We start from the raw sequence: 18,776 nt of genomic DNA on the forward strand, positions 1-18,776 counted from the left end.
GGGCAATTCATAATGGCCCTAAATAACTGTATTACCCAGGGGGCACTGTGGGAGCACTACGTGACACTCACCTGTTCCCGTTCTCGCCTGCCTGCTTTTCTCTGTCAGCGGCTAGTGTAAATAGCATTACATTAACCTTACAATAATAGCCTGAAGGACAGCTGGACGTAGAGTATGGTGATGCAGAGGTGCTTAGTTTGTTTGAAACACTAGAAGTAGAGAGAAGAAAAAGTATCGGATTTCGCCGGGAGTACAAGGGACTAAGGGCATCCCGGCCTGATTACTTTCATTGCACCACACACTAAAGCTAGTGTACATTGTCAAATATTTTTACTCTAATAACTGAAACGTCTCTATACATGCTCAATAAACCAGGTAAGGAAATCACACAAAGTTGAATCAGTTCATCTGGACGTTAAACGTTGTGTCCAGAAGAACTGACTCAACTTTCTGTGAATAATTGAAATGGTTATCCCCTTGACTAAGTATATTTATGTTGTGAACGTCAGCAGTATCCCCTAGTACATTTTATTCACTGTAGAAATTCAGAATGTAATAATGATTTGCTGAGATTAACCGATACACACGCCAACATGTGAAGCGGGGGGGGGGGGGGGGGCACCGTAGCTGAATGGTTGCGTGGCCACATGGTCGCAACGTTGCCGGTTCAGTTCCAGCCGGTGACCTTTGTTGCATGTCATACTCCTCTCTTTCTCTCTCTCTCTCTCTCTCTCCCTGTCTACCTTGCCACTGTCTAATAACAAAGTAATAATAAATAAATAAAATAAAACAAATAAAAAACCGTGAATAAAGGGAGTAGTGGCACTTACTTTTTTTCCATTTCAAACACTGCCAAACCATGAAAAACAGTGACTAGTAAGCCATTTACAGGGTACACGTAACAAGAATATCCACAAAACACAGTTTTTTTTGTGAAACATTATCACTTTTCAATTTATGGGCAGGGAACTTGACAAAAGAAATAACTGTGCCCTAATTTTTCTCTCGATGAAACTGAATTTAAGGTTTAAACTTAAAACCAGTCTGGTCAAATAGTGCCTTCTTTCTAATCGACTTTTCTTTTTTTTTAATCTAACTCTGATCATGGGCAAATTCTGCTCGCAGCTTGAAATAGGTCAAAGAAAACCCAGCATCCACTACTGACAAGAGCTTTGTTTGTTGCAACAGGTTTAAACACATATTTCTTCTCGTGTCAGTGTGAAAGAGGTTATACAGTTAAAATATGATGATTAACTTTCTGGCAATGCTTTAGCAGATTTTGTGGACGTGTTCAAACAAAACATTTATGGTGAGTGTTGTCTTCTTGATATCCCCAATGGCACATCGACTCTGAATCCTTTCCTCATGCGCTATCAAGATCCATGTGTATGAAAGAAAGACACTTTATTTTCTCATCGTATTGTGGAGGATGACAGAAAGGAGACGCCACACAGCAGTGGAGTCATTTATTTCCTCCACCAAACTTAAACTTCATAGTTCACAACCGTAAACTCCGGCTGCTCGACATGCTAGCTCACAACCACCCAACGCCTCAATCCCACGTTTACCCACAATCCCCTTCTGCTAACCCCTGAACCCACCGTCTTAAAGGGACAGTTTGTGGTCAACATGGTGAATGTCTAACCTGCCTAAAGTAGGTCGCTACAGTATTCTTACAATGAATTTGTTCTCTGCATTTATCCCATCCTATTGTATAGGAGCAGTGGGCAGCTGCAGCACCCGGGGACCAACTCCAGTTCTTCTTTACATTGCCTTGGTCAGGGGCACAGACAGGAGTATTAACCCTAACATGTATGTTTTTTTGATGGTGGGAGGAAACCCACGCAGACACAGGGAGAACATGCAAACTCCACACAGAAAGGACTTGGGACGGCCTGGGGTTTGAACCCAGGACCTTCTTGCTGTGAGGCAACAGGGCTAACTACTGGACCACTGTGCTGCCATGTGTATGCAGGTCTTCAAGCCAAACAAACAGACAATCTTGTTAATTAACCCAAGTTGATCCACAGCAGGGTGAACTCAGGTAGAGTCCTGTACACATCCTGGGTAATGGTTGATGCATCCAACAAAACTCCTACTGTACTTTACTTCATCTTTCCCTACTGCAAAATTATCTGGGCCATTAAGTTTATTATAGTTTAAATTCATAATAAGTTTAAAATTAAGTTTATAGATTGTGATCCCATCTTGTTTCTGATGAACGATAAACAATTCACATCCTGTTTTAGCAGTAATCTCTGTGGTACCACATACATTTATCAACAATAATTTATAGTAATGTGAGACATACTCACTGACTGTACATTTCCATTTCATTCGTCAGCTGCTTGTATCCAAATCGACTTATATTTTGGTTGAGATAATGATGTGTGGTTGTGATTCAGATCCAGGTGAAATAATTCTTTTATTGTTTTTAAGCAACAGCGCCAGATGGGTGAGGTTCAGGAGATAAGGCAGGAAGTTCTGATAACATCAGCTGTAACAACATAAAGCTGCATGCTAACCCTTTCTAAATGAATAACAATAATACTGTAATTGGAAGAACGTACATTTCCTGAGGAAATGTATGTATGTATGTATGTATGTATGTATGTATGTATGTATGTATGTATGCATGTATGCATGTATGCATGCATGCTAGCTAAAAGCAAAGCTGAAATGCCTGAAAAGTGTAATGAGTGTAAGTGAGCGGTAGATTCCTTTAAAATGATAGAAAGTTGGATTAGTACATAAGCAGTTAGAGTTTGAGTTTAAGCAGCAGGGAATAGCAATAAAGTATTTCAAATTGCAGTTAGAATTGAGTGAAGCTTAAAAAGCACAACAAGTTGGAATTGTAGAAGAGTGGGTGGCTGCAAGGGTATGTGAGATGGTTGAAATAATTTATGAATTGGTTACTTGTGTTTAACTCGGTGGTTTCAATTTTGTCTCTGTTTATCTCTAACTGCTGGAATTGCAATAATAAAAGCAATTGTCATCATTAATGTCACAATTATAATAGTTATTCAGTGAGAAATCCATCAAACCTAACATCCAATTCACGTTTTTCTACTGTATATGTGCATGTATCTTTTTTTTAAATTAGATTACTGTAAACCAAGCACATGATAAAAATGTACTTTTTAGTCACTTTAATGGTTTTATCTTCTGCAGGTCCAATGCAATGAAATACAAAAACAGTAAGGCATATTCTTCACAGACATTCTCTGTGCACTGCAAAAATGCTATATCCGAACAAGTCTTACAGTCTTAAAGTTACACAGAAATATCTTTCTTGTTTTAAGTATCACTTACTTAGCAACAACTGACCATGTCAGATTATCTATCATGATTTAAGATTCTTTTATCCTGTTTCAAAGAAATGTTAGTTGAAATATCTTACCGCTCTGGCACATTATTTAGGTTAAATATGCTAAATTTTGTCTCAATTTTGACACAGCCTTTTTGCAGTGCAATGAACCAGGAACCTGCATGGCATCAAATTAAGTCCATCACTCTTTAGTTTACCAACATTTGACAGGAATGAGAGTCATTATGAGCCTGGTAAACATTGATCATGTCTTTTTAACACCATACTACATTCAGCCTATGCTGTTATTCAAAACACAAATGTAACGTGAGTTCATATTTTGGAAACATGAATTATAACAGTATTAATCAAGCCTTTAATCTTGGCAGTGGGCAGTGGGTTGTACAGCCATGCTCCAACCACAGAGCAAAATACGCCAGTTGGACCTGGGTTATTATGTGGTTACTGGATTGTCCAAGACACAGCACATATTTCACCCCATGTCCTGAAATGTCGTGGTCGGAGAACGCACATTGGTCTTATTGTCTTCTCAGGCTTTGTATCTGCGATCCAAGCATGTGCTACGTGGGCGACGGAAGGAGGAAAATAACACAGACATCCAAACTGCCAAAGTTGGAGCCGAATCCTTGATTTGGCACAAGTTGCCTACCGGTGACGGAGTGACAACATCTTGAGAAATGAAGAGACGTATGTGAAACCCCTGAATGACCAAAGTGTCGCGAGGAGATTGCTTCGTCATAGGCTGAGTCAAGCAGCTGGCTAATGAGGTTTAGTGCAGAGCAGAACAGAAAGAACCATGTCTGCAAATTTGTCCTATGAGAAGGTAGGACAAAGGAAAAGACAAAGTTTTCTTTAAAGTGCTGTCTGTAAATACAAGAAAACTTTTGTGCCCTCTATCAGATGTTTACACTTCATACTTGACCTCTCTCCATATTTCTAACAACTGTAAAGTTGTGTTGAGAGAATCTCAGATGCTGTGAAAAACTTGAGGACCAATGAGTCCCATTTAAATCCATGATACCCCCTACCAGTGTTAAAAAAGTCACTGTATTTTTCCTGCATTCCTGGACTGAACCAAAAGCATGTGCAAGCCTGTCACAAGAGTTGTGTAAACTTGGTCAATGAGGAAGTGCCTTGAGACAGGTTGAGTAGGACCGTTGAAGGTGGGGCCTTGCCATAGTGACATATCCACATGCAAATAAAACCATGAAGTCTGCTCTCATACCGTTTACCCTGTTACAGAGACTGTCTGCACTTGGACAATGACATACACGCTCCTATTGTGGATCCTAACCCTGACCGCCTCACTCGAGCCTACACGTAAGTCATTGGATACTCCTTCCTCAACTCGGCACAATGACTAATTCATAACTAAAACCTAGGTAACCATGCTCTCCCAGGGCGCTTCATTCAGACGACCCTTACTTATGTTTTAGAGTTTAATGTGGATTTCTCAAAGAGGCGAAATTTAGGTTTAAACAGAAGGACCGGATTTCTTTTTTTAATTTTAGTTGTCTTGAAAGTTGAGACCAAATTCAATGTCACACATTGTAATGATACATACAACATGTATTGAAATATGCATCAGATTATGTTTGAGGGAAATTACTTCAGCAAATGCTCGTGTGACATTTCCAGCCCGTGTCTGAAATTGCTGCCACAGTGTGTTATGGCCAGTACATTTCTACTAACCTTTCATTTCAGAGCTTTGCCAATTCTGTTACTGTGTACATACACTCAGTCAGGTCTAACTTTCCAGTTCTGTCAGGATACCTTATTGCTTCAGATGTGCAGTTAGCTGTATCGCGACGTGTCAAATAAACCAAAATGATAGTGTTTTGATTGAAATCCAACCATCTGTGACACTGTGTTGAAACTGGACTTTGGAGCAAAGCCACACCCCTCTCAGGTACCACTACTTACCTTGTTGACAGGTAGAAATGAGTCAGAGAACTGGGTTATTACCTGAAATCAACTTGCAAACAGACTCAAATTGGAATGCCCCACTTCTGCAAAGTCTCAGTTTCACAAATTGTGTATCATATCCTTTAAAGATGGTGCAAAGCTGCCACCATCACCCAGAAAGAACTTAATGCAACTGCAATAGGTTTACACATTCAAAAGCAAGAAGTACAAAAGGAGCACATTTTTGTACACAAAAGGTAGACTTTACACAGATGTACCATCACTGGTACATTTTGGTCACTTGGTGTACATAACTGTATGTTTTGATAGTACAAATGTACAATTTAAAAAAAATCAAAACAAATGGCAGGGGTATATAAAGGGACTTGTAACAAAGAGAGGACTCCCCCAAACTTTCTCATGCTGCGACCCACCTGGTGGAGATAGCTTTTAGCCTGGGACCCACCAAATACCCTTTGCTGTAAAATAAGCCACAATTCTCATTACCCACCAAAAAGCGAGATATACTGTCTGTATTGCTAATCTATGCAATATTTCCCTTTTCAGTCTTCAGTCATGGCCTACCAATGATCATATCAATCAGACAAGGCATGTCAAAATTAAACATAACGACAGTGATATTTTGGAATTAAATCATTCCATTGATTGTATTGACTCAAAAAGTACAGATATGGGCGTAGTGGGTAGTGTAGCAGTCTATTCCGGTTAGTGTAGCGGTCTAGTCTGTTGCTCACCAACACAGGGATCGTCGGTTTGAAACCTCGTGTTACCTCCGGCTTGGCCGAGTTTCCCTACAGTCACAATTGGCCGTGTCTGTGGGTGGGAAGCCAGACGTGGGTATGTGTCCTGGTCGCTACACTAGCGCCTCCTCTGGTCGGTCGGGGCACCTGTTCTGGAGGGAATAGCGTGATCCTCCCTCGCGCTTTATCTAGCTCTAAATGTTGTGCTGTGTTTCGCTTCCATCAGAATCTAGACCCTCTGAAATAGAGGTTGTGCTGTTTCTAGGTACCATAAGAATCCATACTCTCTGCAATAGGGGCTGTACTATAACATCTTCTCTCTCCACAGTGAGTTTGGACTCTGTGTTAGAGGATACGAAGGACTATGAATTGATTCGACCTGTCAGACTGCACGCCATAAAAAAGAGACACACAGAAGTAACTATGGGCTGGTTTAGCATTCCTTCAAAAAAATTAAATGATTCTGATAATTATTAAATGCATTAATGCTAAACATTTTTCTTTTTGCACAGGACTCAAGGCCAGAAACTCTTCAGTATGCTATGAAAGTGGATGGAAAAAACATTGAGATGCATTTAGAGAAGAATAGGTGAGTCAGAAAGTCTCTCGTTACCTGCTCTGATACACTGATACATGACCTCATAAGAATTTAAAACCTGTATTTAAAATGGTATAATTGCAAATCATTTACATTAAACTGATAAAAAAAAACATCAGTTACCAGTATTTATAAATAACCGATAAGTTACTCATCAAATATGTGAGCAGGTGGGTGTAAGACACTTTTTCAAATCCCAACTGTGTTAAGTCAAGAGATAACATTTGTGGATTAATCATTACATCCTTTAGACAGTGATTTTTTTTTTTTTTTAGTTTGGATATATGTGTTAGTTTGGATATGTGTATTCTTGTAGTTGTTGGATGTGTTTTTGTCTGTGTGTTGTACTGCTGTGGGCTGTGGGAAACAGCATTTTGTTTCATTTCATGTGCACAAGTGTATGAGGTGAAATGAGAAAGGAAGTGTTGCTGATTCCTGAAAAAGTTCTGCTATTGGTGTATTTTTCCTTGAGGTCAGCAATGATAGCGGCACTGGCACCTCCAGTTTATAGTATTTGTCTTTGTGCGTGGTATTGTAGCGGTGACTCAAGTTGAAATCCTTCATGGCTGATTTTGTTTCCAGGCGCACTAAACACATATGTAGGTTTGCTTTTGAATTCCGTAAAAAGATATTCTGTTTCCAAACGGATTTGAATGAGAAAGCTTGTTCGTTTTAGTGCCAACTAGGGTTGCCAACTGTTCTTTAAAATAAGGAATCTTCCCTTATTATATATAAAATATATATCTAAATTGTATATATATATATATATATATATATATATGTGTGTGTGTGTGTGGGTGTGTGTGTGTGTGTGTGTGTGTGTGTGTGTGTGTGTGTGTGTGTGTATAGTGTGTAAGGCACTATACACGTCCATCCAGCCCCCATCTCTGTCCCCTGTTCCTTATTTCCATTTCAAGGAGTTGGCAACCCAAGTGCCAACAGACCGGTAGCATGGGACCAAACAAACAAACCACAAAAACAAACCACAAAAAATGTGTGCGTTTACATTATAATATGCATATAACATTGTATCTATTCTCTACGTGTGCTTTATCATACCTAGAGTGATTAAATTGAATTACAGGCACTTTTTAAACAAGAATAAATCCCTAACAATCTCCCGGCACTGTGTTTCTATTTCTCTTCTATGCTCACTCCATTTTAGTCTGTGATTGAAAATATAAATCATGCGAATTTAATGTAAATTAGATACAAGATATGTTTCCTCAACCCTCTCACCTGACTGACCTCTGAACTCTCTCTTCACTATCACTCATTCAAATCAGTTTGGTGTGGTGCTCAGCCTAATCCCACGTTTTGGACTCGATCTTGAGGAGGTGGCATCCATGCTCAGGCTGCTACTTCACTGACTGTGTTTCATCACCAGTGTAATTAATACGCCAATGTAGCAACCTTATTTGAGCCCCATGCTATACATTTTGGTACAGTCAGACATGCATGAGCAGAATTATGGTTGTGCTTGTTTGCAAGCTAGTTATATAAATTTGGTATTTAAGAAGATTTTTCCCCCAGTAGATTGCATACCTCAAATTTCAACATTCTGAAGTAAATGCGATATTTATATTGTCTATATCTGTACACGCCCTGTGATGGCCTGGCGGCCTGTCCAGGGTGTCTCCCCACTGCCCAATGACTGATGGGATAGGCTCCAGCATCTCCACGACCCTGAGAGTAGGATAAGTGGTTTGGATGAATGAATGGATGGTTGGATATTCTGTTTCCCATCTTGCCTGGAAGACACGGTTCTCTAGGTCAAGTTTTCTTTTTTCTCTCCTTGTCACGTGTTGTTGCGGAAGAGGCCCGCCGAGACCAACATGGGACCATGAGCAAGCGGTTGCTTGGGTACAGGCCTTGTGTTTCAAGGGTGCGCCCTCTGTCAGTGGACAGTATAATTACAATTTGGATCTGGTTCAAATGTGGTCAAATGACCTGCTTGCTTCCAACACCTGTGAAACAAACAATTTATTGATGTTTGGAAATTGACCCACAGGCCATACTCGGTGAAAACGGGGGCCGAATGTGGCCCGCAGGCCGCCAGTTGCCCATGTCTGGTGTAGATGGAGAAAAGCAGAGGAGATAACACACAGCCTTGTGGCGCACCACTACTGAGGGTCAGAGGGCATGATGCAACGTTGTTAACTTTTTTTTTTTGTCATTTAAATTTTTCATTTTTTTCTTCTCAAACACCCTGAAACATTATAGTACAAAACATACTTTTCATATGGTAGTCTACAGGTAAAGTACACAAACAAAACAAAAATGTAAAATGAAAACAAACACAACAACACAGCGTGATAGATCATGGCTTCTCCCCCTCCCCACAACACACAACACTCCACCTGACATACATTAAGGCTTCTATTACATATTACTATCTAATGATCCCCACCATTAATAAATCCGAGGAAGCTACCCCACATTTCAGTGAATTTAGTTTTAGTTTGGTTAACATTAACTTGTATGAGGCTGTAGCCATCATGAGTTCAATCCAGTGCTTGTATTTTTCCAGTTCCTTAGTATAATCCTGGCTGCATTTAGAAAGCCTGCAAGGGCTAACAGAAACTGTGCCTTTGTAAGTCCAGCTGGTAGAACAGATATGTCTCCAAGACGGCAAAAACATGGCGAGCTTGGCAAGGGCTGATCCAACCATTCCTCAGTTGCCCCAACCACTTGGGTCCAGAATGGGGAAACCATAGGACAGTTCCACATGAAGTATAGAAAAGTACCCATAGAACTGTTACATTTCCAGCACTCATTACTTTGAATTAGACCAAGGTTTTTAAGTCTGACTGGAGTCCAATAATATCTATGAATTACTTTATAATGTATAAATTTGATTTTACTATCCCTTACTTGCCAACCTATGTTATGGACAATATCCTCCCAGACCTCTTGTTCAAGCTCAATGTCTAGATCCCTTTGCCATATTATCCTCTCACTCTCACTCTCACTTCTATCATACATAACATTTGCTGCCATGTTGTAAAATACAGAAGATGATTGTACAATTTTTGGAAGCTTTAAGAACCTTGGCAATACACTTTCATCCTGCCCCATGTAGTAACCCATAGACTGTACACAACTCCGTAATTGGAGGTATTTCCAAAAGTCCCCTTTATTAATTAAATTATATCGCTGCTTTAGCCCCCGATAGGAGTAACTTTTTTTAATTACTTTTATTAATCCCCGTCCTTCCCCAAATAGATCAGCAATTGTGGCTAAACCATTAATGTACCACACCCTCCAACATATTGTTTTCTTCCCCATCTTAATTGCAGGATTCCTCCATAAGGATGAGTAACCTTGTTTATATTGGGACAGGCCAAACATTTTATGGACTTTGTTCCGAACATGAGCGCTGGAGTAATGGATTAATATCCCCTTCAGGATATTAATCCTGTGATAGTTTTTGAGACAGAGCATCTATAAATCTAAAAGGGGAAGTAAACGGCTTCTTTATCCATCCAACCCAGATGTGAGCCACTATCTGACCAGAGTTTGCATAGCTTAACCTTTTCAAAGGCAATACTGTAAAGTTCTATATTTGGCAATGCCAGTCCTCCTCTCATTCTAGTAGTAAAAACTTAGTCTGAGTAATTCAGGGTTTCTTCCTATTCCACAAGTAATCCCTAACTACCTGGTTATACTGCTTCAGCACTGAAACAGGGAAATTTAAAGGAAGCATCATAAAAATATACCTGATCTTTGAAAATACCATCATTTTAACTGTATTTATTTTCCACCACAGAGATAAATTCAACATTTTCCACTTGACAATGCTAGTGTTAATATTTCGGGGGCACTGGATTTATATTAATTTGAACAATCTCCTGGAAGCCTGTAGTCAATATTATGCCGAAATATTTCATTCCCGATGATAGACATTTAAAGGGAAATACTCCAATGTCAACAGGAGAGCAACCAAAGGAGGCTGGCATTACCTCTGATTTTTGCCAGTTGATTTTGTAGCCCAAAATCTCAGAGAAACTCTCAACAATGTCTATGACACCTGGAATAGAGGAAGCTGGGTTTGATAGTAGCAACAAAATGTCATCCGCATACAAAAAGTTTATGCTCCTTCCCTCCCACCAGCACTCCCTTAACTCTCAAATCATCTCTGATTGACACTGCTAGTGGTTCCACAGACAAAGTAGAGAGCAACGAGGAAAGAGGATCCCCCTGCCGAGTCCCGCGTCCCAGATTAAAGAAGGGGGATGTAATGTCATTTGTAAGAACTGCTGCCCACAGTGCTGAATATAGTACCTTAACCCATTTAATAAATCCTGCCCCAAAGTCAAAAGCCTGCAAAGTATATGCCAGATATCCCCATTCCACCCTATCAAATGCTTTCATGGCTTCAAGCAAGGAAGCAGCAACTGGAACATCTTCTTTGCGATTTAACCACATAAGATGGAGTAGGCATCTAAGGTTGTCATCTGATAATCTACCGTTAATAAAACTGACCTGGTCATTATTAATAACTTGTGGTAGAACTCTCTCCACTGTCATTGTTAATACCTTAGTCAAAATCTTGCAATCTACATTTTCCAGAATAATTGGCCGAAAGCTACTTGGCTCATAGGGGTTCTTGTCTTTTTTCGTCATTAAATGTTGGTGGCAGCTGTCCCTCAGCCAGTGCTTCTGTGTAAACTTGGGTTAGAATAGGTGCTACTGTGTCAATATTCTTCCAATAATATTCAGCTGGAAAGCCATCTAAGCCTGGTGATTTACCAGACTTCATTAGAACCTCCCTAACTTCAGACTCGTCTACAGGCGCATCCAACATCTCCACTTGGGCTGGGGACACTGTAAGAAAATCTGCTTTTGAAAAAACTTCTGATAGTTGCTTTCACCTACAGAAGCCTCTGACTTATACAAATTCTCATAAAAGCTTTTGAGGACCTTGTTGATTTCCACATTATCTGTTAAAACTTCCCCCTTATCATCATTAAACACTGGCATTAAAAAGCTGGTATCTTTATGTTTCAGTTGTCTTGCCAACAGCTTGCCATATTTATCTCCACTTACATAGAAGCTTGTTTTTAATCTAAAGAGGGCATGTTCTGCCCTCTTATTTTATGTCTCATTTAGCTGATATTTCAAGTCACAGATTTTCTTTTTTAACGGGTTGTCACTGTAAAGTTGTGGCAGCTCATTTTCAATCTTTTCAATCTGAGATTCAAGCACTTTAATTTCTGTGTTGGTGAGTTTTTCAGAGAACTAGTGTGTCAAATTATCCTGCCCCTTATGTACACCTTTGAAGCTCCCCACACCGGCCCCAGTCTCTCCGTTGAGTCAATATTATGATAAAAAAAATCCTTAAGGAGGGTTTGCGAAACAATCTTAAATGTGGGGTCCTGAAGCAGCGATGCATTTAGTCTCCACCTATTTACCTTATTTCCACTCGACTTAATCACTATGCTTAACTCTACCGGAGCATGATCAGACAAAGCTATCACTAATATTGCCACCCCATTCTTTTTACTAGGAAATGAGTTATGAAACACCTGCCCTACCCAGTCATGCTTAAGTCTGTCTGCTTCTTTGCCCTCCATGTGTGTCTCCTGAATCAGGGCTATAGCTGCTTTGTTAGATTTCAAATAACAACCACTTTTTTCTTTTTATAGGCTTCTGGGACCCGTTAATATTCCACGTAATCAACTTTATATATTTAGCCATTAGGCTACATATTATTATCTAGTATTTAATCGAGTGTGCCCGCATGAGAGGAGAGCACCCAGCCCTTTGAGCCATCACTTGTTCTGTGCATATCACATAAAATACCGTCCTATACAAACCATAACAAACAATAGGAACACAAAAAGTAACCCCCTCCCCCCATTCCCTTAACCTTCCCCATTTCCAAAGGATATCCCTGCCTGCACATGGTTTGTGAGGCACAACAACTGGAAATCCCTCCAGAACCCCCCCCCCCTCTCCCATCTTAGATACATTTCACTCCCATGTCATAACTACTACCAAACATCTTACTCAAACGTACCTAGAAGCGAATTCTCATTTTAACACCATACTGCTTATTAACTAGCTCAAAGTCGCTGTTCTTGTAGAACTAAAAGAGAGAAAAAATAACTTTCTGTATACCTGTATAAATACCTAGGCTTACAGGCCATACTTACAACCACTGACATCGCAACTAACTCGGTCGTGTCTAGACTGTCCTGCATGCTCTGTGCACACACACATACCTCAACAGTGAAATTAGTGTTCCAGTCCAGTTCAAAATTCAAATATCAATTCCAGGCTTGACCTCTTGATCATGTCCGTGTGTCCCTTCGTGGGCCCGACACAGTAGAAGAAAAATGTTCATCAACTGCTGACGTTGTCTTCCTTGCCTTCCATTCTAGCTTTGACCAGAGCCAGCCTCCGTTAATTCGCACTCCAGTTCAGACAGTAGCTCCATTGCCTTTCAAGGATCCACAAAGCTCACAACATTGTTAGCCTTGACAAATTGAATTCTGTTTCCAAGAAAGTCCAGTATCCAGTAACCCAGAGCTGGATTGATGTTCATGTCTTGAAGCCTGATATGAGAGAATTAATGGTATTGAAAGCCGAGCTAAAGTCTATAAACAGGATGCGTACATAGATGTTGGTTGATTCCAGGCATTACAGAGTGAAGAGCCAGGTTTATAGCATCCTCAACAGATTTATTTGCCCGATAAGCAAACTGATATGGCTCCATCAGTGGGGATATACAGGACTCCAGGTAGGAAATGACTAAGTGTTCAAACACTTTCATAGCCACTTAAGTGAGGGCAACAGGGCTGAAGTCATGGAGGCATGTTGTTTCAGCTGATTTAGGGACTGGGTGATGGTAGATTTTTTTAAAACACTGTGGGATTGCACACTGTCATCAGGAAGTGTTGAAAATGTCAGTGAGCATGCAATGCAATCCATCCATCCACACGGTGGCTAAGCATAGCTGGGGAGAGCTGATTTGGCCCTGCTGCTTTCCTTTTATTTTGTTTTTTGAAAAGCATCCTCACCTCAGCCTCCTGGGTGGAAAAGAGAGGGGTGAGGGAAGTAGGGAGAGGGGGGATGAGTGCTGGGGTGTGTACTTCCTCAAACCGTACATAAAAATCATTGAGCCTGTCGGGGAGGCTAGGGTCCTTATCTGGTGGTGATGTGGGCCCCTTTTTGTAGTTTGTCATCTCCTTCAGGCTTTTCTAAACTGCTCTGGGGTTATTGGTGGTGAGTTGTTCCAGTTTTGTTTTTTGTTTTTGTTTTCTTGTGTAGTCAGACGTGACTGCACAGCACAGTTCATATTTGGCAGTGTCTGTGTCTTCAGCTGTCTTTTTAAATCACATTCTCCCTAATTGACCACCACTTTTCTCTTCAACAAGCATGTGATGCTGTGGGCTGCTGAATATGGACTTTAACATGAAATGACATCAATCTGGACTTTTTCTATTTGCAGGGCATTACTCAGTAAAGATTACAGTGAGACTTACTACCTAGAAGATGGCACATCAGTCACCACTTCCCCACAGGACATTGTAAGTGTCATTGTATACATGCACAAACCCTAAATCAGATAGACCTCCTGTCACTCTAGTTTGGTTCATATAAGTTGGCAAACATCATCTACTGGTTGAAGGCATTTTCCCCCCAATACAAGATACTATTTCATTTTAAAGCTTTGGTCCAATGCTCCTTATATTTCCATTAGCGCATACCTTTCAAGTATGGATAGCAGTGGGACTTACGTCCAGGTTTCCAGTGATCTATTTGACCTTCATACTTTGTTTTTCCAGGATCACTGCTACTATCATGGCAGGATTGTGAATGACAGCAGTTCAACAGTCAGCATTAGCACTTGTGATGGACTCAGGTGAGTGCTGATTCTATCCTATTAGTTTTGGCTTCATAAACACGAGTGGGAAGAAAAGTCATTCGTTACGGATTTTTTTAAAAGGTGCTTACTCCTTTGCAGAGACTGAAATAAGAATCAGAAAGAATGAAAATAGCAAACAACAATAAGAATGAACCATGTATTTATCAGTAAATATAACAATGAAAACTATTTTGAAACAGTTGTGGGTCATGGAGGAACAGCAGATAATAGGAGGGTATTGGTGCGACCTGACTAATTTTGGTAAACAATCAGTCAACAGTCAATGCTTTCCTTTGTCAGGTACAGTTCAACATCCGATTGTTTCTACTTTTAAGCCTACCATGGGTAGCTATGAGGAATTAAATCAAAAAGCTTTTTTTTTTTTACCTATTTTCAGTCAGCTATAGCATTTTCAAAGAAATCACCATGACTCCTAGGGTATCTGCATTCCAGCCACTGGGGCAAAATGTTTAGCTGGCCATGAAGTGAATGTTTAAAACCAACATTTTGGCAGCCTGTACTGTTGATTTTGAGTTTGAGGATTGCTCCATCTGCTGCACTTCTACACTTTAACGTACATGGTAACGTACAGTAAAGTGCAGTAGACAGAGCAATCATCGAACTCAAAATACTGGTTTTCCATTACCTGCTGGCCAAACAAAAGTCAAGTTACCACACTACTAACAGGGAATTTTGAGACTTCTAGTTGCGTATTTGGGAAAATTTAATTACTGACAAAAATGTTAGTAGTCTAGTCCGCAACACTTACTCATTAGACAGTTCTTGTTTTCTCATTTTCATCCATGCAAATTGATTTCGGGGATCAGAAAAAATGTCTTCAAAAATTCCCATACAAGTGGGCTTGAAAACCAGGGTGTGCAGTTGTGCAAACATTCCCCTCCTTGCTTATTTCTTACTCCACTGATGAAAGAAAAGAACTGTACCAGTCCCATTCATTACAGCAAACACTTTCAATCTCAGTTCACATTGCGACAATTTCCCCACAGACACAACCCAGACTCACAGCTTTGCTTATCTCCTCCACAGTGTATTTATTTGGGCTCAAAACGCTAGTCTTCTAGTATGTCCACTTTATTAAAATCTGATGAAATGTGTCCTCAACCAGTGTATGATCGCCAAGAATGTTTGATGCCATTAATTTCAAATTAGTGGAGTCTGTTGCTGCTTGATCTGAGTCAACTGTAGATGTAAATGGCATGTGCCATTTTTTACCACAGCCAATTTAGACTATTTTTGTAGACTACACACTTGCGTGTGAAAACAGAGACCATAAAGATGAGCAAATTACCAATTTTTCCACCACCTCCAAACTTACTTGGAAACTAGCAAGACGCACACCAGTTGGGCAAAAGCCAAAAAATTGAAGTTTACTCAGGTGGCCAGTAATTTCATCTTGAAAGGTAGCTACATATTTTACATTGATTATCATGCTTGTGAATTATGGTGGTTATGGTGAGATAAAGCTTCATGAAGCCTTGACACTTTCCAGCCAGATGTGTTGAAAAGGTGTTCATTTCTCTCACGTATGCGCAACACATCTATGATTGACTCAGATCAAGCAGTGACTGCTAGCAGGAGCAAGCTAATAGTTTCTCTTACCTCAGTGATGTAGTTTCTTAGTCTGTGCCCCTTTTGCCTTTATAGGGGAAAGTAGCTGGAAAATCAACCATACCACTCATTGTAGTTCTTCCAATCAGAGAAAAGGTAGAAGTTTTTTGTTTTGTTTTGCTTTTGTGACGATTCTTTCCAGCGATTGCTTTGGGGAGCCAAAAAGAGAAGCTTAATGTGGTTTGACACATCATTCCACATTAGTTTAGCACTGTTTTCCATTCAAGCCTTACTTTAAATAGATTTTTTCACACAGATCCAGGTGTCACACACAAACACACAAGTCAAGTCAAGTCAAGTCAAGTAAATGTTATTTGTATAGCCCAATATCACTCTGTGTCACACTGTGGACTTCCCTCTCAGTATTTAACTCAAACCAAACACTTCGATACAGATTAAAAAGGGAAGTTAAACAGCTACAGGGGTGCCATTCCTGATTCCCATATTATATCAGACATCCATGTGATCTTGGTTTAGGGGGTACTTCAGAACTTCCGCACAGAAGTACCTGATCGAGCCTCTGTCGGGTGAGGATGAGGGTGACCATGCTGTGATGAAATACAATGCCCAGAACTCAAAACTGATGGTGTGTGGTGTCACCAACACCACGTGGAGCACCGACTATGAGCCCCCCACCAGCCGCAGTCGCTCTCGAGCTGCAGTAAGCACATAGTTTCCATTCAAATTCTGCTTTTTCTCTTTTCATACAGTAAAGCTGATGTGAATCAAGCCCCAAGAGTCAATACTAGTAAGAATAATCATTACCATGGGGTGTCAAACCATGATTGTGTAGCCTTCTGGGTCTAAATTTTGATTTAGAACTATGCAAACGAATTTTACATTATCGTCTATAAAGGAAATCACTTTTCTCCATTTTTTAAATTTGTTTTTGCTGTTAGGGTCCATCTCTTTTCCAGCAGCAGAAATACCTTGAACTCTACATTGTCGCTGATCACCGTGAGGTAAGTTATGAATTATACTGTTTTGTGACACTATACCACAATATACCATAACACCACACAAATACCACACATGACTCGGCATCGAGTCAGACTCAGGTCACAAATTTGATGACTTGATAACAAACTTGAAAAAGACTTGCAACTGGACTTTGATCTTAAGACCAATGACTCATGACTTCCCTTGGACTTGATAAAATCCTTTTAAAAAGTATGCAATCAATCAACTCTTCCATTTCCATAATTATAGCTCCACTTTGAATCGATCTGTAATAAAAAAAAAATTTAAAAACCATGAATGATTTGCATAAATTTAGCATATTAATTATTACTCAGTTGTTAAAATTTTGTGTTTGCATTCAATTTGATGAAAGCACATGACTTTTTTAGGACTTGAAACTCAAAGTTTAGAACACGGGACTTGACTTGGGACTTGAGTGCCAAGACTTGAGATTTACACAAGGCTGGATTATGGACCGGGCGGCCCCGCACCACGAGGGGCCCCAAAAGGTCAGGGGTATTGTGTTCATGTAAAGTAGGGATCCCCAATCATACCCTAAAAGGGACGTTTGTTCCAACCCTGCGTCGTGGTGCAGGGCCCAAGCTAGTCTCTATTGATGCGGTGGCCCCAAGCTACAGTCTCTACTGATGCAAGGCCCCAAGCTACAAAGTCTCTATTGATGCGGGGCCCCAAGCTAAAGTCTCTATTGATGCGGGGCCCCAAGCTACAAAGTGTCTATTGATGCGGGAGCCCCAAGCTACAGTTTCTATTGATGTGGGGTCCAAGCTACAAATGCTCTATTGATGCAGGGCCCCAAGCTACAAAGTAAGTCTCTATTGATGCAAGGGCCCCAAGCTACAGTCTCTACTGATGCAGGGCCCCAGGCTACAAAGTCTCTATTGATGCTTTAGAGCAGGGGTGTCGAACTCCAGGCCTCGAGGGCCACAGTGTCTGCAGGTATTTGTTGTAACCATGCACTACACCACCTGATTAAACTAGTTCCTTTCCCTCCATGATCCAGGAGGTGAGCTAATTAGTTAAATCAGATGGTGTAGTGCACGGTTGCAACAAATACCTGCAGACACTGCGGCCCTCGAGGCCTGGAGTTTGACACCCCTGCTTTAGAGGGTATTTGCATTAGTTTTACATTTAAAAATGTTTAGTATTGTTTGCGTAGCCTATCTGACAGGGTGGGGCGGGGGGGGGGCAATGGACGTGCATGCCCCGTAGCCCCCTAGTGGGTTAATCCAGCCATGGATTTACATGTAACTTGGAAAACAATCACTTGGTCCCGTTTTTGCACAATACATCATAAAACATACATGGACCAAGTTACGTTTAGTTTGTTAAGCTTTTATATGGGTAGAGAATTATCTTACAGGATATGAAAAGGCCAGACAGCTCAGACCAAAAAACAAAAGGAAGTATTTAAAAGCTTGGCATGCAGGTTAATGTTCCACCTTTGATCAAAACCACTCACTGTTATCTCAGTCAAAACTCAAAAATCTCACATCAGAATAAATCATACTGATAATGTACGTGTGACCAGACGGGTTGCTGGTAAAACAGGATGTGAGTAGTTCCCTCATAAGCAACAGACTGATCTCATTTGAATGTACGACATCATGTTCTAGTATCTGAAGATGAAGAAAGATCAGGCAGCGCTGCGGAAGAGGATATTTGAAGTCGTCAACTTCGTCAACATGGTGAGACCGCATTTTT

The 18,776-nt window shown here is 40.5% G+C and overlaps 1 protein-coding gene across 1 annotated transcript in view; it reads left to right on the forward strand.

Annotated features, from left to right (window-relative positions):
- Positions 1 to 4,569: 4,569 nt before the first annotated feature.
- The window catches only part of LOC130120195 (zinc metalloproteinase-disintegrin-like berythractivase), a 32,488-nt gene continuing 18,281 nt past the window's right edge, over positions 4,570 to 18,776 (forward strand). Inside the window, exons 1-8 of the mRNA XM_056288828.1 lie at positions 4,570 to 4,648; positions 6,323 to 6,411; positions 6,507 to 6,583; positions 14,049 to 14,127; positions 14,386 to 14,462; positions 16,572 to 16,755; positions 16,994 to 17,056; positions 18,689 to 18,760. Coding sequence (XP_056144803.1) covers positions 4,591 to 4,648; positions 6,323 to 6,411; positions 6,507 to 6,583; positions 14,049 to 14,127; positions 14,386 to 14,462; positions 16,572 to 16,755; positions 16,994 to 17,056; positions 18,689 to 18,760 — 699 coding nt within the window. The 5' untranslated portion in view covers positions 4,570 to 4,590. The remainder of the gene's footprint in view (positions 4,649 to 6,322; positions 6,412 to 6,506; positions 6,584 to 14,048; positions 14,128 to 14,385; positions 14,463 to 16,571; positions 16,756 to 16,993; positions 17,057 to 18,688; positions 18,761 to 18,776) is intronic.

The sequence above is a fragment of the Lampris incognitus genome, chromosome 1 (genome assembly GCF_029633865.1).
Source record: "Lampris incognitus isolate fLamInc1 chromosome 1, fLamInc1.hap2, whole genome shotgun sequence".
NCBI lineage: Eukaryota > Metazoa > Chordata > Actinopteri > Lampriformes > Lampridae > Lampris > Lampris incognitus.